Source organism: Mchenga conophoros, linkage group LG16 (assembly GCF_057382185.1).
Source record: "Mchenga conophoros isolate Kocher_MC1m ecotype Shallow Benthic linkage group LG16, M_conophoros_male_GT1.1, whole genome shotgun sequence".
Lineage (NCBI taxonomy): Eukaryota > Metazoa > Chordata > Actinopteri > Cichliformes > Cichlidae > Mchenga > Mchenga conophoros.
The window spans coordinates 35,794,630-35,817,931 of NC_140541.1; the positions used below are offsets into that span (position 1 = coordinate 35,794,630).

At 39.6% G+C, this 23,302-nt stretch overlaps 1 protein-coding gene across 1 annotated transcript; it reads right to left on the reverse strand.

Moving 5' to 3' along the window:
• Nucleotides 1–2,129: 2,129 nt before the first annotated feature.
• Nucleotides 2,130–14,174, reverse strand: LOC146557234 (lactase/phlorizin hydrolase-like). The gene is made up of 17 exons (XM_085249235.1): nucleotides 13,529–14,174; nucleotides 12,778–12,848; nucleotides 10,598–10,675; nucleotides 10,413–10,506; nucleotides 9,191–9,275; nucleotides 8,422–9,100; nucleotides 7,678–8,326; nucleotides 6,025–7,575; nucleotides 5,661–5,929; nucleotides 5,280–5,570; nucleotides 4,999–5,197; nucleotides 4,564–4,766; nucleotides 4,377–4,483; nucleotides 4,100–4,231; nucleotides 3,700–3,923; nucleotides 3,302–3,532; nucleotides 2,130–2,372 (listed from the first exon to the last, which is right to left on the reverse strand). The coding sequence occupies exons 1-17, from the start codon at nucleotides 14,139–14,141 to the stop codon at nucleotides 2,176–2,178; spliced, it is 5,673 nt and encodes a 1,890-aa protein (XP_085105361.1). The 5' UTR covers nucleotides 14,142–14,174; the 3' UTR covers nucleotides 2,130–2,175.
• Between the last annotated feature and the right edge of the window lie 9,128 nt (nucleotides 14,175–23,302).

Here is a 23,302-nt window from a genome sequence, read left to right on the forward strand (position 1 = left end):
AAATCCATGAATCCACATGGTAGGATTTGTAAAGAATTTATTCGTAAATTCGGGTGGAAAATAAGTATTTGGTCACCTCAAACAAGGAAAATCTCTGGCTCTCACAGACCTGTAACGTCTTCTGTAAGAAGCTTTTCTGTCCCCCACTCGTTACCTGTATGAATGGCACCTGTTTGAACTCATCATCTGTATAAAAGACACCTGTCCACAGCCTCAAACAGTCAGACTCCAAACTCCGCCATGGCCAAGACCAAAGAGCTTTCGAAGGACACCAGGAAAAGTATTGTAGACCTGCACCAGACTGGGAAGAGTGAATCTACAATAGGCAAGCAGCTTGGTGTGAAAAAATCAACTGTGGGAGCAATCATCAGAAAATGGAAGACATACAAGACCACTGATAATCTCCCTCGATCTGGGGCTCCACGCAAGATCTCATCCCGTGGGGTCAAAATGATCATGAGAACGGTGAGCAAAGATCCCAGAACCACACGGGGGTACCTGGTGAATGACCTGCAGAGAGCTGGGACCAAAGTAACAAAGGTCACCATCAGTAACACACTACAACGGCAGGGAATCAAATCCCGCAGTGCCAGACGTGTTCCGCTGCTGAAGCCAGTGCATGTCCAGGCCCGTCTGAAGTTTGCCAGAGAGCACATGGATGATACAGCAGAGGATTGGGAGAATGTCATGTGGTCAGATGAAACCAAAGTAGAACTTTTTGGTATAAACTCAACTCGTCGTGTTTGGAGGAAGAAGAATACTGAGTTGCATCCCAAGAACACCATACCTACTGTGAAGCATGGGGGTGGAAACATCATGCTATGGGGCTGTTTTTCTGCCAAGGGGACAGGACGACTGATCCGTGTTAAGGACAGAATGAATGGGGCCATGTATCGTTAGATTTTGAGCCAAAACCTCCTTCCATCAGTGAGAACCTTGAAGATGAAACGAGGCTGGGTCTTCCAACATGACAATGATCCAAAACACACCGCCCGGGCAACAAAGGAGTGGCTCCGTAAGAAGCATTTGAAAGTCCTGGAGTGGCCTAGCCAGTCTCCAGACCTCAACCCCATAGAAAATCTGTGGCGGGAGTTGAAAGTCCGTGTTGCTCGGCGACAGCCCCAAAGCATCACTGCTCTCGAGAAGATCTGCATGGAGGAATGGGCCAAAATACCAGCTACTGTGTGTGCAAACCTGGTAAAGACCTATAGTAAACGTTTGACCTCTGTTATTGCCAACAAAGGTTATGTTACAAAGTATTGAGTTGTATTTTTGTTATTGATCAAATACTTATTTTCCACCCTGATTTACGAATAAATTCTTTACAAATCCTACCATGTGAATTCATGGATTTTTTTTTTTTCACATTCTGTCTCTCACAGTTGAAGTGTACCTCTGGTGCAAATTACTGACCTCTGTCATCATTTTAGGTGGGGGAACTTGCACAATCGGTGGCTGACTAAATACTTTTTTGCCCCACTGTATGTATGTGTGTGTATGTGTGTGTGTGTGTGTGTGTGTATATATATATATATATATATATATATATATATATATATATTCTGTAACTCTGAAACTTCTGTCGGTGCTGTGCTTTTTGGAAATCGAATTTCCCAGAGGAACCCACCCGAGGGATTAATAAAGTTCTATCTAATCTAATCTAGACAGCCAGTGACCTCTAGAGGAATTAGGTGATACCTACACTCCATTTTTAAAAAGCTTTCTGAGAACAGAAAGTTGAAGAAACAACATAATATTCTAAATAGCACTTTTTAAACCCATTTTACAGCCATATAGACAAACTAATCCACCCTGGCTGACAAACTGATGATTTTTAACAGAAAATACTTGGCTTTGTTGACTAATACAGCAGGTAATAAGCTTTTGCAGGTCAGTCCTATATGTAGAAGTCTGAAAGTCTGATACTAAACAGCAAATGAAGAAATATTTTACTCAATTAGTCCCAAAACACACAAACATATTTTTACATGTACGCTTACGTGGTATCTCAAACTAAACGGACCACAGATCATTTTTAAAAATGATTTAAAATTGTAGTTTAACCTTGACAGTGACAGCAACATTATAGAAGAGGAAAAGAAATAATTTATATACCTGCAATTAAAATGCATCTGTCAATATGAGGGCTTTAATAATATGTCAAGTTATCTGCAATTAGAATGTTTTTCCACTTTTACAAATCTGATTTTTTGACTTAAAGAAGCAAAATGATGCACAAACAGCTCCAAACATTGCAACAATCAGAAGAGCAAATGTGACATTAAGTCCGGTCTCAGCATTGCGGACAGAGAGCTCCATACCAAGGAACCTCACAGTGGCATTGTTGTCAGTGATTGGTGGTGCAGCTGTTTCTGCAGAAAAGACACAGAAACCAAAGTTTTCGTATTATTTTTTAACATTTGCAGGCAGTAACTGTAAATCAAAGCCCTATTTTACCTGTTGTTAGAATTCCTCCACAGAAATTGCATTAAGGTTTAAATTTATTTGGTGTGGTGTAGCAGGTTTGACTACAACTACAGTTGCTAGCACTCTGCTAGCAACTGAACTGGACCTCTGAATTTTGTTCTCAGTATTCTGAGCACTTTTAATGCTATTATTTACAACAAGGTTTCTTGCATGTCTATACACCTCTAAGTAGCAGGTGTCTGTGAGCTGGTAAGAAAGACACTAACAAAATGAAAACATTCGCTTTCACTATGTCAGAGCATTATTTTTGCACCTTGTCTAATTATCATGCTAATTTTAGCTATTTGTTAGTAAGCTAGTGCTGTAAACTAACACACTTGCAAACATCTTACATCTGTCTAAATGATCTGCATTCATACAATACACAAGCTCAACTCTGCTATAATGCTTAAGCTCAACTTACAAAATGCTTGTATGCAGGAATAGATATTTAGGACCCCCTCAGTATCCCTGTTCCTTCTGATCATGGAACTGCATATCGTATTGCAGCTGTCCAGTTTAGGTGTCCTAAAAGGCTTGCTTTTGCACTGTGGAAGCACCTTGTTAGGTGGGAATTCCACTTCTCTTAACTTTAATGCATTTTGCAGTTTTTAGCAATGTAACTGTGTCAATGGAGAGCCAGCCTGGCTGGTTAGCATTAGCTGAAAACTTCCCACACAAATATATTGTGTTCTGACTTTAAAGTACCAAGTTGGTAATAGCCATAATGCTGAACTGATACAACTAAACATAGACTTTAAATATTTATGTTTACAGTAGGGTGGCCACGTACTTATCTTTTACGTACTATTTACAATCCATGGTGTCAATTTACCTTCCACAGGATTCAAGCACTCATGTCCTGACGCAGGGTGAGGGAATCCATTGCAGGTTATGATTTTAGAGTAGTCGGAAACAGATTTCTTAGCTACTCGAGAAATATTAGGGTCTGAATGATTCACGTAAAAAAACCCAAATCTCTCTGAAAAGCCTTTAGCCCACTCAAAGTTGTCCATCAGTGACCAAGCTGTGTAGCCACGGATGTCTACACCATCTAGTAAGTAAGCTGGGAAGAGAAAAGAGATAAGTTAACTTTTTTGCACTTAAAATCTAGTTTCTTAATGTTTCCACAAAAGAAAAAAGAAAACAGCCACATTTTATCTGAGACATATTTATAGCCTTCTTCTCTAACTGTGCTGGTCCTAAATAGATTTAAAGATAAATTTTTCATACCTTTTAACGCCTGGTTGATGTATTTTTCGTAGTAGTGGCTCCTGTGAGTATCATTTAGATCAACAGTGCCCCGCTCTGAGATGCCATTCTCAGTGATAATAATTGGTGGATTTCCATATTCCTCCTTGATAAAATTAAGTATTCTGCGGAATCCAAATGGTGTGACTTTCAGCCAGCCTGAACCTGAATCCAGCCAGGTGAGATCAACAGTTGACCCTGCACCCCTGTGAAGATCAAAAAGGTTAGATTTTTGAGTTTGAATAAAACAATGAAATAAGTTTCACATTTCAGTAAACGGCCACAGCAGAGAACAAAGTCAGCTGTGCTAAATCTGTTGGTTTCTTTTATTAGAAGAAAAATGAAAGATTACTCTATTAATATTTATCTAACGTTTGCTTACTTGTCTCCATCATAGTGCTGAAGGTTCTTATAGTCCACAGGGAATGTTAGGACAGTGGTGTAATAGTTGAACCCAAAATAATCATAAGTGCCTTTAATTCTTTTAACCTCCTCCGGAGTGAACTCAGGCAGCCTGGAAAATGGAAGTGAAACCAACAGGTTATGTGGTTGTTGAAAAAAGGACCAAACAACAAAAAAAGTGAAAATGTCCTGCTGCTTTTAATTGCTTTATAGCAATTTTTTTTTCCTTTTGGGGCCTAAATGTACTTTTTGAATACCTAGATTCTGACAGACCAGCAGCAAGGCTTCGCTCACGAATGACTGTCTTCATTATGTCATTGTAGTCGCCATTATATACAGGATGGGCAAACCAGCCAATGTAGAACTGCACAAAAAGACACACAAAAGACACTTGAAATAACCACTATGACATATTGCTTTAAAATATAAGAAGAACTGGTGTACCTGAATGGCGCGTATTGCAGCATCATAGTCCTCCTGCTTATAAGGATTTCTGGGTTCAGACCAGTCAGAGTTAATTGTGATGGAGATAATTCCATTCTGTTTGGCCCTGTACTTGTCATTGTAAATATGCCAGGCCTCAGCATGAGCTTTAAGCAGGTTGTGACCAACAACGTAGGGCAGAGTACCTGGTCGGAAACTGATCCCTGGAGACAAACAGACACATTTGCAGCCTCTTTATATTTTTTGTTGTTGAGGGTTTGGTCAAGGATTGCTCTGTTGTTTTTACAGAAGACATATTGTTTGATGTTTGAAACAGTACATTTTGTTTTGAACACTTTTGATGTCCTTATATACAGTTTTGCATGTTCAGTAACAGTACTATTCCTATTTGTTAAATAAAGCAGACAACCAGGAATACTAAAGCATAAAGCTCACCTGGGGCACCTACTCCATAACCATGTCCTATCATGGCTACATTGTAGGGTTCGTTAATAGTTATCCAAAATTTCACTTTGTGGCCAAGTCTGTCAAAGATGAAGTCAGCATAATCTCTGAATTTGGTAACAATAGTGTCATTTTCCCATCCCCCAATATCCTGCAGGGCTTGTGGAAGGTCCCAGTGGTACAGAGTGACCTGAAAGCAAAGGGAAAGGGTTTACTGACGTTATTGAATTTACCAATTCTAGTACAGTTCTTTTAGCTGTAATTATACATACATGAGGCTGAATGTTTGCAGCAATCAGTGCATCCACCAGTCTGTGGTAGTAATTGAGTCCAGCCTCATTAATGTAGTTGGTGGTACCATCAGGAAGGACCCTTGACCATGATATGGAGAATCGATAATGGGTCACCTTGAGTTGCTTTAATATGGCAACATCCTCTTCTACTTTATTGTAACTGTCACAAGCTATGTCCCCATTGTCATCATTGGAGATTCGGAGATGAGTGTGAGCAAACTTGTCCCAAATACTGAGACCTTTTCCATCAGCTCTCCACCCTCCTTCAATCTGAAAGGAATAAGTATAAAACAGTAATTTGAAACGAATGAAAATAGAGTAAGCATTGCAATATATGTGCAGTGGCCTTATCTAGGGTACCTGGTATGATGCTGTGGCAGTACTCCAAATGAAATCATCTTGAAAATGTCCATAAAGTACCTTCTCATCATCTGGCAATGGGAAACCATTATCCTTTATGATGTTATAATAGAAATGAGCTGAGTACTTGGGTGTTCTTGACCGATTTGGGTTACTGAAGTCCACGTGGTGCAGGCCAAATCCAACGTTGTACCCATTAAGCCACTCAAAAGAATCCATTAGAGAGGTTGCAGTGTATCCTTTCACAGTCACACCATCAACTTTATAGGCTGTAATGTAAACAAGCGCACAAAAAAATTAGGTACATTAAAAATACTTATAATGATCGTGCAATGTAGCTAATAAAATCACTTTGACAGTATACCTTTCAGAGCCTCATCAATATAGGCCTTGTAAAAAAACACTCTGGCAGAATCATCCCAAGTTGTCTGTGCTTCTGTAGCAACTCCGTTCTCAGTAATATAAATCTCTGGATCACCATACTCCTCCTTTATCCAGTTGAGGAGTCGCCTCAAGCCCCAGGCCACAACTTTTTGGTTAGGAATGGCTGTAGTTGGTGAATCATTTTCCTCTTCTTCCTTGAAGTCCCAGTCATATTCATAAGACGCAGGGCTAAGCCGAGCTGTAACATGGCTTACAATCTTTGTAGTGTAATGATTTACACAGAATACGTCAGCAGTTCCCTTGATGAAGTTCTTTTCTTCTTCAGTAAAGGAAGGAAGTCTTGACTGTGGAAGACCTTGGATTTCACTTTTGTTCCCAACTTGCCACTTCAGTGCATCAGGATAGTCACCATTCTTAAAAATAGGATGTGCAAACCATCCCAGTTGGAACTGCATCGCCCGGTCAGCAGCCACCACTTCACGGCGAACGCTGACATCTTTAGGTTCAGCCCAATCAGCATTGAGGGCTATGGAGATTAGACCACCCTGAGACTGGCGATACTTGTCATCATATGTATGGTAGGCCTTGGCATGGGCTTTAATGAGGTTGTGTGCAACTATGTATGGTCTATATCCTGGGTCCTTAACATTTGGTGGCATATTTCCAAGTCCATATCCAGACCATGCAATTGTCTGAGGCTGGTTAATGGTTATCCAGAATTTCACTCTGTCACCAAATGTAGCAAAGCAGAAGTCGCAATAGTCATTAAAAATGTCTATCATCTCTGCACTTTCCCAGCCACTGACCTTTTGCAAAGCTTCAGGAAGGTCCCAGTGGTACAGTGTTACCATGGGTTCGATATTGTACGCTATAAGACCATCAATGAGTCTGTTGTAGTAGTCAACACCTTTCTGGTTGAGGGACTTACGTGTGCCATCAGGAAAGATCCTGGACCAGGACAAAGAGAATCTGTATGACTTCACCCTCAGAGCCCGCAGCATGTAGAGATCTTCATTAAGTCTGTTGTAACTGTCACAGGCTACATTGCCGTTTGCATTATCAGGAATAGTGTTAGTTGTCTGAGTGAATGTATCCCATATACTAGGACCTTTGCCATCAGCATTCCAGCCACCTTCAATTTGGTAGGCCGACGAAGAAATTCCCCAACTGAAGCCCTCAGGAAAAGTGCCATAATGGTACATTTTTCTATCAAAGTTTGACTGTGAAGAGAATTTCTCCCAAACTACCTTTGCCTGAGATGGAACTTCTGAGGGTGGTAAAGCAGCTAAACGTCGAGTTAATGGCCTTTCTGCAGCTTTAAACTTCTTACTTTTTTGTGAACTGAAACCGTTTTGCTCGATAATCTCAGCGTACAAATATGCAGATTGCTTTGGGGTCCTTGGTCTGGATCCCACTTCAAAGTTGACATAGTGAAGACCAAATCTTTGGCTGTAGCCTTGGTTTGCCTCAAATCCATCCATGAGTGACTGCACTGTGAATCGCTGCACATCCACTCCATCTGTGAGTGTTGCTACAAAATGAACAAACAAAAACAAAATTAATATTTGAATTATTTTAACTCTCTCTCTAAAAAAAAATGTGCCTTCAAATTGGGGAAATCTCCAACACTAACCTTTCAGGGCCTCATTGATGTAACTTTTCATATAGTCCATTCTGCTGGTGTCAGTGAGACTGTCAACACTGTAATCTGTTGGCATCCCATTTCCTGTTATGTATACAGGTAATTTGTTAGCACTCAGGTATTCTGTTGCAATGTAGTTCAGGAGCCTTCTAAGTCCCCAAGGAACAGGATAGATCCAGTCAGAAGCTGTGGAACTCCATGTGGGGTCCACAGTTGCATGGAAGTCACCCACACCGTCAGGACCAGGGGTGCACCCACCATCACTGTTGCTGACCAGCCGAGAAGTATAGTGATTTAAACCAAAAAAGTCAGCAGTACCAAGTATCCTCTTGCTCTCTGTGGGAGTGAAAACTGGGAGCTTTGCTGGTACAGAGTCAGGGCATGCTGTTTTCTTCTGTTCCACCTGATCTTTGAGTATTGCAGGATAATCTCCGTCTACAAATATGGGATGTGCAAACCAGCCCAGCATAAACTGCAGGTAACGGTCTGCAGCTGCTACGTCTTCAGGTTTAGCAGGGTCACTGGGCTCAGCCCAGTCAGAGTTCAAGGCAATGCCCACTTTTCCTCCTTGTGTTTTCCTGTAATTGTCATTATAGACATGCCAGGCCTCGGCATGGGACTTGAGAATATTGTGAGTGACCTGATAATGCAAAATCAAATGTTAAGTACATTAGTGCAATAATTACACTTGTAATAAAGTGATTAATTACAGTATTCTAATAACATCACTGTCACCTGATAGGAAGATTCCACATAGTCCTTTACTCCTGGGGCATGCACACCAGTACCATACCCGGCATGGCTCACTACCCAGGGACTATTGAATGTGTTCCAGATCTTGACTCTGTCTCCAAACCTGGAGAAGCAGAAGTCTGCATAGTCTTTGAAGGCCTCTACAATGGAGGCATTGGTCCATCCACCATAATTCTGGAGTGCTTGAGGCAGATCCCAGTGGTACAGAGTGACAATGGGTTGTATGCCAGATGCAACGAGAGCATTTATCAGCTGGTCATAGTATTGAGCTCCTTTTTCTGATTGGCTCTGTCGGTACCCTGTGGGGAAAATACGGGCCCAAGAGATGGAAAACTGGTAGGTGTCGACCTGAAGACCTCGCAGAAGGTAGACATCATAATCTACCTTACGGTAACTGTCGCAAGCTAGGTCAGCTGTCTGATTTGCAAAGGCCAAGCCCTCATGACCAAACCGGTCCCAAATAGTCTCTCCTTTCCCACCTTCTGACCAGCCACCTTCAGTCTTAAAGGATACGCTGGAGGTGGCCCACTGGAAGCCAGAGGGGAATGATTCCTGAAGGAAAAGATCTCGTTCTGCTGTGGTCTGGGACTTAAATTTATCCCACACAGTCTGATAACTGTTTCTTAACCCTGTCACCCTGGTGTGGTGTGAACCTGCATGACTTTCAGAAAATAAAAAGACATAAATATCACACGTGAACTTAAAAAAAAATAGAATAACAATATATGTGAATCAGAAAATGAACTCTTACTTGACAAGAGCATCTTCCATGTCCAGCTTGCCTAACACGTCCTTCATGTCACACCCCACAATATTCAGGCCATTGTCCATCAGGACTGTGTTGTGGTCAAGAAACAGTTAAGTCTTGTCAGTTATAAAACAGTAAGTATAAAGAAATAAAAAATGCATTCCCTTTGGATGGGTTGCTACAGACGTCTGGTGAGAATGTCATGTTAACAACACCTTTAGAAATATATTTACTTAGAAACACACTTGGTAATGTGTTCAGTACTTATTTTACCCGCCCTATTTGTACATTTGGCAGCTCAATTGAGGACAAAATGCAGAATTTAATAGTATAGAATGTAATGTTATAATACATTATGTAATATCAGATTAGGATGGTGTATCCTAATAAAATGGGTCATAATATTTGCTTATATTTGCTAATACTTGGGTTACCAAAAGAAATTTTAGTCAACTAAAATCTACAGTGCAAACACTTTCTTCATTTAACCCAATATTCTTGGTACAATGCATCTGTCATAACAGTTATGCAGAAAGCATTGACTGTGGTCCAACATTTTCTATTAGCACTTTACTGGCTCATAATATGATGACATGACACTCATCACTTTCACTTGATAACTCTTCCACTTTTATGAGAGCAGTATTGTCAATTTTTACAGTGTTGACTAATGTTATATTAATGTGTTTTTTCTTCAGTAAATACCAGAGGATTTCTTTATTTGACATAATATTTTTTTTATTTTTCCATGATTACCAGTGTGAGCACTGGTTTCAGTGGCGCTGGTCATTGTTTTGGTGTTAATATCTCTTAACAGTTCCACATATTATACGATATTAACTTCATCTTCTGGTTTAAGTGTAATACACTTCATCTACCTCCAGTCAGACGCAAAAGTTTGTATGGCAAATCACTGTCATATTTATGAAAGCTCATGGGGCTAGGAAACCTCACTGTCCACTTTTAGTCACCGGTGCTAGTTTCAGTCAGTATGCAAATGTACTCTTTATAAGGTTGGGGAAACCTGCATGCAGTTAAGACTGAAGAAGTCACTTGGATGAGTGATGAAACGTTACTCCAACTGAAAACTCTACATCCAGATGAACAGAATTAACTTTTTGAGATTATATGCTATATATCTGTAAATACAAATTTAGTTGTATAGCTCTTCATATTCATTGGTAATTTAATGGAAAATAACAGCATAAAATATAATTGTATTTACCATTTAAAAAATTTCCAAGAACCTGATAATTACTCTGGGAACAGTCATGAGCAGTCATCTTGTACAGCAGGATAGGCAAGTTCCCAATGGACATCTACAGTGTTACAGAATATGCAGATGCAGCAGTTTAACAGTAATGCAAAATCTGAAAAGCTAGGAATTTTTTCATCATGTGTTTACTCTACCTGTATCCTCCTTAGCTCGTTTTCAAAATTTGAGGAGATAACACAGTTATATTCAATGTGCACCGACAAGAAATCCATCTATTAAAAATAGAAGATACACAACGGCATACCATTACACTCAAGCCTCTTGATCAAAAAATAAACTGTATGTGATACTCTTTGATGTATATATAACACACTACTATTGTTTCAAAAATACACCATTACGTAGTCATGTGAAACACAAAGTGCCAGAACATCATTGTTTTAAAAAAAATTTATGGGGCGACCGTGGCTCAGGGGGTTGGGAAGCGCATCTGTAACCGGAAGGTCGCCGGTTCGATCCCTGGGCTCTCTGTCCTGGTCGTTGTGTCCTTGGGCAAGACACTTTACCCTACTGGTGTTGGCCAGAGGGGCCGATGGTGCGATATGGCAGCCTCGCTTCTGTCAGTCTCCCCCAGGGCAGCTGTGGCTACAACCGTAGCTCCCTCCACCAGTGTGTGAATGAACAGTGGCATTGTAAAGTGCTTTGGGTCCCTTGAAAAGTGCTATATAAATCCAATCCATTATTATTATAAAAATGTCTATTAAAAAAATTGTCAATTTGTCATATAAATGAATGTAAAGCTTCTTTTGTGAGTCACCACAATAGACCACAATAGACAGTTCAGTATAATTAATTTGGCATGGATTATGTTTTATGAACTGTCACAGAAATTTCTCTCAAACTGTGGACCTTTAACACATTGCTAAAACCGTATCAATTCATTTTCAACCATACCAAATTAGGTTGAAATATAATTTTTTATTTACATAGCATTAAACATGAAAATAGCACATTGCAACCCACAACCACCAAACATGTGGTCCTCTCGTTACATCAAACGGAAAACAGGCAACCATGTTTGAGAAAATATTCAAAGTGCACAAACCAGAGATAGCCATTTCTGAAAGTAGCATTAATACCATGCAGAAATATGAAACAGGAAAACAGGACAGCGCTGTTCACAACCACCAAACACGCAAACCAGGGGAAGTATGCTTCAAACGGTGATACAGCCTACTCTGAGCTGTCGCTTTCTTGTTCAAGTATCTGGCACTGGGTTCAGAGTAAAATCCTATCTGCCTCACACAGCCCTCCATGAGAAGAATAAATGTGATGTTATTTTCCATCTTTTTTCATTGCATTGCAACTACATCTCTTATAAAGAAACCACACAATATCATATCTTAAGCCTTGGATTGTAGCCTCAGAGATGCTAAGCAACATCAACAAGCTTTTGATTTGGTTAAATCACAAGCTTTAACTGGCCTACCAGGCAATAAGAGTTTGGATTTAACAGCATGTCATTTTACCCCAATTCCTTTGGTCCCCCCTGATATATGAGGCATCTAGATCTTGGACAGAGAACTCACTTTGGTAAATGGCCTGCATTTGTATAGCGCTTTTCTAGTCCATAGGACCCCAAAGCGCTTTACACTACATTCAGTCATTCACCCAGTCACACACTGGCGATAGCAAGCTACATTGTAGCCACAGCTGCCCTGGGGCACACTGACAGAGGCGAGGCTGCCGGACACAGGCGCCACCGGGCCCTCTGACCACCACCAGTAGGCAAACACGGGGTTAGTATCTTGCCCAAGGATATTTGGCATGCAGCCAGGATGCAGCCAGGATGCAGCCTGGGATCGAACCACCGACCTTCTGATTAGTGGCTGACCTGCTCTGCCACCTGAGCTACAGCCACCCCCCACTTTCTTTATGCGCTGTTGCTTGAGTCTTCATGCAGGCTGAGCAGTGTTTCATACAGTGATCGAACAACTGTGATCAGGCTCATGGTTTAGGCTCAAGAAAAATCTGATGAGCAGAATGTGGGCATATGACAACAAGGTGAAAGGGTGTGTGATGAAGAAAGATCACTTGGAATTTAATCGGGCTGTTGGGTTGGGTTGCTGATCCAAGCTGTGTATGATTATCTTATCTAGGCAAGCTAATCTCCAATTCAAGGGTAAAGGTGATTCTCCCTGTACCCTCAAAAAGCTTCGCATATTTCTAATAGCTCTGGGCAAATAAGCATGTCTCGTTGTTATTTTCAGATTGATTTTCTTTTCAATTTTAACAATAAAGGGACTTGGTCTTAATTAAAGCTTAAGGTATACATAATGTTTACATACATAATGAAATAGAGTATTTAACTTACTGCTGTTGAATCTTTAATGTGGGAGAGGGAAGTCATATCTGTTGCTCTCAACCCAATTGACAGACGTCTTCCTGTAAATGTAGAAGCATTTAAATCTTTTTTTAATATTTATTTTAATATAAAATGTCTGCTGTAAAAATGGCTTGTTGGGTCAAACTGTACAGTGACATACATACAAGATTATTTTAGTGAATTCAATTGCTGCTGAGATAATCATGACGGTAATATGTCTGATAAATAATGTTTTGAAGGCTTTCAGTATCAGTTGGCCATAAAGTATTTTTAACAGGTGGTATTTTTAACAGTATTTTAACTTCTTAAGACATACAGAAAATCTGATGTGTTGTGTAATATTACAAAAACGCCTAAAATACACATCTATGTGTTTATTTTATGACACCAAAATGTAACTTCTTGACATATATGAGAACTGGAAAACAGCAAATATGACATTTAATGGTCATTTATTTTTGTTTGTTTTATTTACCTTTTGATAGTAGTTTCCAATCAAACTTGATTTTTAAAATGCTTATTTTTTTAGCAGTTTTCTCAAAATACTGATTTTGTGTTTTTAAAGGTGAAATTAAAAACTCCTTTTGTAAAAGCCTTTGCATCTGATTTCTCAGCAACATTTTTAAAATAGCTTATTTTAAGGAATGTTTTGGAGAAATTTCTCAAGATTTCTTACTTCTGATTTTTACTCTATTTGCTTAGTATCTCATCTTAATTGTCTCTTTTTCTTCTAACTCACCTTTGTCAGGAAAGCGCTGATGGTACATCTGGTAAATGTTCTTGTTTAGTTGAAGGAAGTTCTGCAGAAAACTGGGAGCATGTGCAGGCTGCCCGTCATGCCAAACACCATCCAGTGTCAACCATGAGTGTGCAAGTGGTGCAAACTCTTGGAAGGCAAACTCTGCATACTGCTGAAACATCTGTGCCAGCTCCTGGCTCTCCCAGCCTCCATACCTTGATTGCAGAGACTCTGGAACTGTCCATCCATGAAGGATGACCAGAGGCTGAAGACCTGCTTCCAGCAGCTGTTTCAGCAGGGTCTGGTAACATCTAACCACAGCCTGCTGGGGCTGGCTGGGGTGGCCTGTAGGAAGAAGTTGAGCCCATGACAGCGGTACTTTGAAGTGGGTCACCCCTCTGCTCTGCAGGTACTCAAAGTACTGCTTAGAGCCAGGAGGAACGAGATGACTGCAGTCAAAGGCATCATTTATGCTTCTGTCTGAGCTTCTGACCACCTGCTTTGTCAGAGGCCCTGCAAGAAGCATGAAGTCCACCCTTCCATTCATCTCACTGCTCTGACAACCACGGAGACAAAAAACGTACAGACAAAAGACCCACAACAACTTCTTCATTGTGGCTCAAAAGAAAGGAACGAAGTGAAAATATTCACTGGTTGCAGAGTTCTTTAAGGCAACTTTTGTTCCTTCTTATTGCATAATTACCCAATCAAGATCGGTATCTTGTGTAATTATTACAAGTGAACATGTTTATTGTAGCTGTGAAATATGGTCAGAAAGACTCTGGACTCAATCTACTGATAATTGAATCCCTATCTTGCAGTGATCTGAAAAGTCTCGAATTTGCAGCTGCAATATACCTTTTAAAATGTATAATTTTTATATCAGTGTGAGTTACAGTATATCAGTTAAAAGGAAAAACCAGATAATTAGCAGAAAACAAGCATGAGAAGATATTTTAGTCAGTTAGTTCTGCAGTTCAAAAGACCAAGGGGAGTGAATTAAAACTGAGTATTTTTCTCACCAGCTTAATTTCTATGTAGATGAACTGGAGTATCAGCTACAGCTGTCAAAACAAAATATCCATCATAAACCACTATCAGCTTCTTGATACTCAACCTCCTGACTTGCATAAACAAGGCTATTAAAATCTCCCGAACTTTCAAGGTACAATGATAAGTAATGGTTATACAGCCAAAACTGTATTGCTCCGTAATACAGGCACGTGCAGAGGGGGGGGGCTAGAGGGGCTTGAGCACCCGCCCCTTTCCTGATGGGTGCCCAAAGTGCCCTTTTGTTGAGGCAACTTTTTTAAAAAAAAATTTACTTTTTATTTTTATTTTTTTTATGTGTGTGTGCGTGCGTGCGGAGTCCTGTCTGTGCCCCTCAACAATAATATTTAACTATTAATCACAGTTTTGCTAAATAAAAGGATCTGGCTTGCATCAGTCACATGATCACATTTAACCAATGATCGCCCTTGACGGCAGAACGCGCTGGTTACGAGCCGGGAACGAGCTCACAAAGAGCACGCGCATTTTTAGCGGTCCGGAGCTGTAGGAGAAACACAAGTTAACTCAGAGACACAGACTGATGCGACAAACCCAGTAAGTAGGTGTACAGCGCACACTGTAGTGTATAGCACCCAGGAGTATTAGCTTATTACGTACACGTTGGTAAGCTGTCTTGTGGCAACTGACGAACTGAAACAAACTAGCGTGCTGTGTGTGCAACAGCGCGACAAACATACCTGTCCTTTTATTAACTGCACAGGTAGTGCTGGTCATAGCTGCTGGCTACCTGGCTGTCATGGGTCTGTAGCTCTGTCACCGTTTTAGGGAACATATTTAGTTTTAAAGTATTTAGAAACATATTTAGTTTTAAAGTAAGTTTCCGGGCTTTTCCTGCCTTTCTGGAGGGATTATATTTCACTAAAAAACGATCTAATATGCATGACCACATAATTATGCATTATTATAATTATAATATATTAAAAAAGAACATACATTATATTTTAAAGAACATACATTAAGAAGCAGATTATATTAGATTTATATTTTAAATAAGACAAAATTTGGATTTTACAGCAGTAAAATTATTGTATTTCTACAGTTTAAAAATGTAATAACCCCTGCACAGAGTGGATAGTGAAACAAATGGAATCATCATAAATACATTATTTCATATTTATTACTTCCCCCTCCTCATTGCTTTATTATTGTAGCTCTAGTAATAAATAATAATGTAAGGATTCTGGATGAGCACCATGATGCCCATAGTATATACAGCAGGGCTCGCAAAATTTCAAAATCCCTGGTAGCCCTTCGGGCAGGGACGCTTCAGTTTTTGGTAGCCCAAAATAAATTTAAGTAGCCCAAATAAAAAAGAGAGCAATTTTTTGATTGATGTTTTGTTTCCTGTTTTGTTTCCATTACAATATTATACATTAAAGTATAATATTGTAATGGAAACAAAACATTAATCAAAAAATTATTGAAACACAAATTACAACATTGTATAAAAATTACAATCATCAACTCAAATATTTGGTTCTAATTGAACAGAAACAGAACAGAACTTGTAAGAACTGTAGAACATGAATCAGTCTGTGTCAGATCCTGAATATGAAATTTCCACTGAAGTCACGGGTAAGAGGCAAGTGGAACCAAGATCGAGGCCATTTGCTTTTTGAAGTTTGCAAAGACTGCTAAATTTTGCCAGAGGTAGTTCACTCTTTGCAACATAGTAGCTGTTCTAAACAGATTTTTCAGGTTTATTTTTAGTATGTTATTTGCAATTGGTGTTTGTTCTGGGAAATAATGCATTTCTTGCATTTCTCATGGGCTCTAATGGGGGCCTTTCTTAAAATGACTGGTCCCAGTAACAAAGGCGCTTGTCGACTCAGAAATCGAGGGAAAACCAACAACACACCCGGCAGAACATTAGGCCTATGTTATTTGCACGGGTGCACATAAGTGGTCCGCATGTGGGCATTCCCTGTCAAAATAAAAGACGCGCACCAGATAAGAAGTTTATATGGACGTTTGCGTCCATATAAAAGGCACTGTTTTTGTCCGCTAGAGTGGGATTTTCACGGCACATTCTGCATCACATCTCTGTGTGTTCATCATTTGTTTGAAGCCAGCTCACCTCCTGCAACCAGTTTTCCGAGAATACACGCTTCTTTTGTGGTTCTGACTCCTGACATTTCTTTGGAGGTAGAGGAACACCAAAGTAATTGCTTAAAGGAGCTTCTTCGACATCTTTAAGAGTTCTAAACAAATGTCTGTCCTCCTCCAGAAAATCTTATGTAAGCAAACAAGCGTTGCAACTTCTTATCTTGTGCACGTTTTTTATTTTGACAGCGAATGCGCACCTGCGGACCACTTATGTGCAGCCCTGGTTATTTAGCTCGTCATATTGCAGCCACAGAAATTCTTTTGTCCATGAAACCATAAAGCTGCACTTTCTTTTTGCCTTATAGTCTGATTTGTCATAACTTTTCCGTTTTGCGGTAAGCTTTTCTTTGGCTGTCACTTCTTCACCCTGACCTGTCTTATTTGGCTCAGCAGAACTGAAATATATATCCTGCTGCTTTTACACGCGCACTCACATAAGCTCAGCGATTCTCTGCGCGATCAACCTCTCACATGTTTAAGCTGCGGGAGATTTCACTTGTCATGTTTGCATAGTAAGCTAACGATTAATAAGACGATGTCAGAGGAATTGGTGCGCAAATTATCATCACTCACCAATCAGTACTGTCGCTCTCTATACACAGTTCATGCGATTGCAAAGTGAAAGCAAAAAAACAAGCGCAAATTCAAACGCGATTTCAATATGTCACATATTGACAGTGGCTCACCGATGCCAATGACATAATTACCCAGCTACATTTCCTAAAGAATGCAAAAGCATTGACATACTTTTCCTTTCTACGATAGCCCGACGGGCAGGGCAGAGAAAGATTTTGGTAGCCCGACTGGAAAAATCGCTAGCCCCGGGACGTCGGGCTAGCGATTTTGCGAGCCCTGTACAGTATTCTGAAGAAGGTCTAAAATGTCATTGTGTGTGCGTGCATGTGTGTGTTTTATTTAGATAGATTTAAAAAAAAAAATATTACTCATGATATAACATTGTCCAGACATGCCTGGTAAGGACATGAGGAGGAAACAGTAGGAGCTGTGTGAGGCTACTAAAGGCAGTGCTATAACATTTTTCTGTCATCATTTTATTATAGATTAAGTGCAAGAGTTGTTAGGTGTGGATAATTAGATTATATTTATTGCAATAGCAAGTTGTGCCTTGTTCTCAGATAGACAGCAAGTGGAGAGTGATATATGAAATGATGGGATGGAAGGAAGAAGAGAAGCAAAGAGTGATTCACAGGCAGAGCCTAAATTATTTCTCACAGTTTTTTGTTGCCTTATGGTTCCAAGCGCTGTCACCAATCTTTGCATTTTGTTATTATCTCATGACACTTGTTTAATCAGCTACCATCTCTCCTATGAACTTTTTAATGTCTACAGTCTCAGATCAACACAGCCCTGCCCTTCCTATATTAGATTCTTGATGAATGTGTGTTGTTGTTATTCAGCCTGGTTCAATGTGCCCCTTTTTAACTTTGAGCACCCGCCCCTTTAAACCTCTCTGCACGGCCCTGCCGTAATATGTGCTATGTTATGAAGCGCAGTATTTAGAACCCGAATACAGACAGACAATATAAACCAACAAATCAAACTGAAAGTTGAAACTGACAATAGGAGAGACCTAACTTCAAGCAGTGGCGGGGGGGGGGGGGGACCTGAATGCCCTCAAGTTGACTGCATTGGCAAAATTTAAATGGGCCAAATCTAAATGGAGAGGAGTTGTGTTTCTGGGGGTATTAACAGCAAAGTCACACCCTGCATGTTTTCATAGAAAAATAATTCAGTTTTCACTGAAAACTATATTAGGAGGTAAAGTTACTTTGGTAGGCTTTATTTTGTCTTAGTTTCTTGTCCAGAACACATTTATTAGATGTACAGTATTTATGACAGTATTTATGACAGTATTTATGACAGTATTTATGACAGTGCTAACTGCTTATCACAGGTCCCAAAGGTCACTTACCCACTAAGGTGGGCAAGTGAAGAAGTGAAAATAGAGTGTGCTGTACTTTAACATGAGACTGAAAAGCAAAGTTAATGACTGCATGTGGTATTAGTCATAATGAATGTCATTAAAATCACATTCATCTGTTACCAGCAACTGCTGGTGACTCCACTGCAACAAAACGTAAATAGATATGGCAATTCCTAATGCAAAAGTTACTGTATTACACTGCTTCATTCATTTACAGCTCCTGTTCATCTGTATTATTTTTTAAATGCAATATCTCAGTGAACTGGGAAATTTGGAGATCAATTTGGAATTAGAAACAGTATTCTCAGTTTGTTTGGATAAACAGTCCTTGAAATGGTTTAAGTACTATCTTTCTATTAGAACCTGAGTTTAAAGTCAAGTCCACTCACCAGTAATATAACAAAGGTGTTCCTCAGGGATCTATTTTTGGACCTCTTTTATGTATGTTTTTCCAAGTTTACAGTATTTTTAATGTAATGTAAACAGTCTGTGTGTGATTCAATTCGGCAATCACACACACGCACATAAAAGGACCCAGCCTACAGTTCATATTCAGACCCTTCATGATCATAAAATTGAAACTGTTGATTGTTATAAATACTTTAGACTCTGGCTGGATGATAGACTCCTTTTAAAAACAATATGGAATGCCTTTCAAGAAAATTAAAGACAAAGATCAGATTTTTACATCTAAATCTTGCTTCTCATTCACACGTTGTTGCATCTAATTCACAATTTTGTCTACATTGATTATGGTGATATATTTTATATGCATGCTTCTACATCCACTTTGAAGTAGATTTAGTGTATCACAGTGCATCATGATTGATCACAGATGATTCTTTTTTTACTCGCCCATGCATCTTATTTGACAGAGGGACTGTGCTGCTCAGCAATAGAGCGCAACATTTTATGATATTTATTTACAGTTCTGTACTGCATAGGACTGTACCTCTTCTTCACAGTGAACTTGGAAAAACCAGGTTTAAATACTTTGGTTCCTATAACAAGCCACAAAAAAATAACTACTCTTGCATGTGTTTTTTTTTCTTAATTTGTGATCATTTTTAATATGTTGTTTTATATTATATTTATAATTATTTTTTTACACAGGTCTCAGTCTTATTGAGACTACCTTCGTACATCATATTGATAATAATTCCAGTACTGTTCTGAACTGCTGCAAAATCCTACCTGTTACTAATTTCAGAGTTCATTAAAATCTTTTTAAGTGTGTTGTGCCTCTCAGTGTTTTGCACAAACAACTGTGACATTTTCTTTGATTAGACCCTGATGTGCCTTCTAAACCCCATTTCAAATTTTGCAGGATTTCCTTTACATAACAGTCTGGTTGTGGTTTCATGCAACAGAAGGTGAATGATGGATTTATTCACTTTATAACTCTTGCATAATAGCTCCTCATCGTGGCTAGCTGCTGCAATAACTAAAGTTGTGATACATTTTAAAACATGAACATGAGCAAAACAAATGAACAAACTGAAGGCACAGATGTTTATTATTGACTGCATTTTACTTACTTTTTACTTCATATTACTGAGCATATTTATGTCAGTGGGTTGGTGTGTTGTGAAAGATTCATTATAATTAAAAGTTATTGCTTTTATTTTTCTTTTAACTACCTTCAATAATTACCATCTTTTGACAATAATGTTTGGCTTTAAGATCACCTTTGGTTTTAAAATTGTTTACTTTGGATCTACAGACCTACCAAGGCCTGGCTGTGTGGCAAGCAGAGGTTGGACCCAAACACAGGACTCCAGAGGTGCTGAGAACTACTAACTAAAAGTACCAAACAATAAACTCTTGGTGTGGTAAGTAAGAGGCAAAACATGAAGCACACAGCATGGGGAGAAACATGACGGGAGGACATCAAGACTGACGACATGATGAAGAACATAAATACACAAGGTTGAAAATGATGTGCTGGGAGTCCACTGTTCTCGCCGGCTCTAGTGAGCCTCGTCCTCCCGGTCAGTGATTGAACTGGTGGGGTAACAGACATCTCCGAAAATGTCAGAGCACTTTTACAAATATGAGTAATTAACAAGGGCCGGACAATTATGACCAGAAACACTAAAGTAGGGGCGGTGGGGATATGTGGTGTCTTGATAAACAGAGCAGATATTTGAAGTTTACTCAGCTACATTCTCACTTGAAAATATCTTAAAAGTTTTTTTTGTGACCCAGAAACAGTAATATTTCAAACTTTTTAGCCACTATCCTCCACCATTGCCACGTTTGAGTTTGGACAAAATGCATTCTGGGATATTTGGCTGCACGAAGTCCATGCTCGATAAAATAGGAGGAGCAAGAACACATTTGGCTTGATGCGTATTCTGAATTGGAACATTACTTTGTCTGTGACTGATGACGTATCACAAGTCCATGAGAATGCAAGTACACACAAGTACGCATATTGAGAATGGCCATTGTCACTGAAAGTGTCAACTAATGAGAGAGAAGCCTATGAGGCAAGCTGCCAGTGCCTCAGCTTTTACTGTTCTGAGATCAGCCAGGACCTGCAGTTCATTTTGAAACATGGCTAGCATTAGCAAGTAAATGCACATAAGTGATTGAGCATCGTAACAGATGTCTTTCCTCTTGCTAACCACCTTGGCCAGTATGTGTGATACACAGAAGATGGTGTTTGAAAAAGTTATCAGTAACTGCTTTAGTGCATTAGCAAGGAAAGCTGAAATGATGAAGATGGAGACAGACAGCAGCTCTGACCATGTCCATCAAACAGGCAAGTTGAGCAGGTGCAGTCTCAGCAGCACTTTTAGATTAGCATCTATGAGAATGTCTGAATGGAATACATTTAACTAGCTGTTTTGTCAACACTCCACCTTCAGTTTTCATTCATATTTTAATTCTCTCTATAGATATTGATCGTTAACCTTATCATACCTCCCACCTACCTAGAGGTCATCACAGAAGAGCCACTACAAAAATATGTTTTATAGAATATGATGTTGAACATTAAAAAGCATCAAAAGTATTTAAAATCGGCTCAGTCTTAAACATGTGTAGCAATGGCATTGATTCATTTAACACTGATGGGGAACATGTTTTGAAGAATAATTATTTTAATTTTGATACTTAATGCACAATTTTCCAGTAATAGTTTGTGGTCTGAAGGGTTTTCGTACAATTGCACTGTTTCTTTTTCCAAAGGAATGGTTTAAAAAAATCCTCCACCACTTATCATTTTAAACTAATAACAAATAATTTTTAGTAATATATGATACTTACTTGTCTATAGTAGTAATTATATTTTACAATTCTTCAGCCAGGAAGGAGGGCAGAAAGATGAAGAGCCCATGTGGAGTGTACAGATGGTGTGTTTTATTTTAATCGTGTTAGATGAATGTAGTGGAGGAAGGGCAATCATCTCTGCTTGCCTTTCTGTAAAAGTCACGTCAGATATACTGGGCATATCATTGCTGACCAATGCAAGTGATGATGGACTTGGAGTAAACTGCATTTTGACTGACAATATAATTTTGTGTCACAGTTAGTTGAAGCTGACTGTGGAGGACCCAAGTGCTGACATGCGAAAAACAAAACTTTATCTTAACAGGAAGCGAGACGTTTATTTAAGGCTGGTTAACAGTAGAAAACAAAAAGGAAAAGGCAAAACTAAACAATAACCTAAACTGGGAGAACTAAGCCAAAACATAAAAAAATCTGAAAGATGAACATGGAAACCTGGCATGGAAAAACCTGGAACGTGAAGACTTGGCATGAGCAAATGAAGATCTTCATGGCAGACAAGGAACAAATGAAACCTTAGAGGCTAAATACACACAAGAGGTAATCAGGGGAAGTGCAAACACATGGGGAAACAGCTGATACGAATGAAAATAATGACGACACAGGGGAAGTAAAACTACAGGGAGTGCAGAATTATTAGGCAAGTTGTATTTTTGAGGAATAATTTTATTATTGAACAACAACCATGTTCTCAATGAACCCAAAAAACTCATTAATATCAAAGCTGAATGTTTTTGGAAGTAGTTTTTAGTTTGTTTTTAGTTTTAGCTATTTTAGGGGGATATCTGTGTGTGCAGGTGACTTATTACTGTGCATAATTATTAGGCAACTTAACAAAAAACAAATATTTACCCATCCATCCATCCATCTTCATCCGCTTTGTCCGGGGCCAGGTCGCGGGGGCAGCAGCCTAAGCAAAGAGGCCCAGACCTCCCTCTCCCCAGCCACCTCCTCCAGCTTATCCGGGGGAATACCAAGGCGTTCCCAGGCCAGCCGAGAGATATAATCTCTCCAGCGTGTCCTGGGTCTGCCCCGGGGCCTCCTCCCGGTGGGACATGCCTGGAACACCTCACCCAGGAGGCGCCCAGGGGGCATCCTTGTCAGATGCCCGAACCACCTCAGCTGGCTCCTTTCGATGTGGAGCAGCAGCTGCTCTACTCTGAGCCCCTCCCGGATGGCCGAACTTCTCACCCTATCTCTAAGGGAGAGGCCAGCCACCCTTCGGAGGAAGCTCATACCCGTTTCAATTATTTCTTTTTACCAGTGAAACCAATATAACATCTCCACATTCACAAATATACATTTCTGACATTCAAAAACAAAACAAAAACAAATCAGCGACCAATATAGCCACCTTT

Bases quoted from the DNA above. Each gene is read 5' to 3' on its own strand.
- LOC146557234 (XM_085249235.1), bottom strand. From the start codon at position 14,141: ATGAAGAAGTTGTTGTGGGTCTTTTGTCTGTACGTTTTTTGTCTCCGT. The intron at 12,849-13,528 runs GTGAGTTAGAAG...CTACATTTACAG, and splicing joins TCAGCGCTTTCCTGACAAAG to GAAGACGTCTGTCAATTGGG. The intron at 9,276-10,412 runs GTAAATACAATT...ACCACAACACAG, and splicing joins TCTTGGAAATTTTTTAAATG to TCCTGATGGACAATGGCCTG.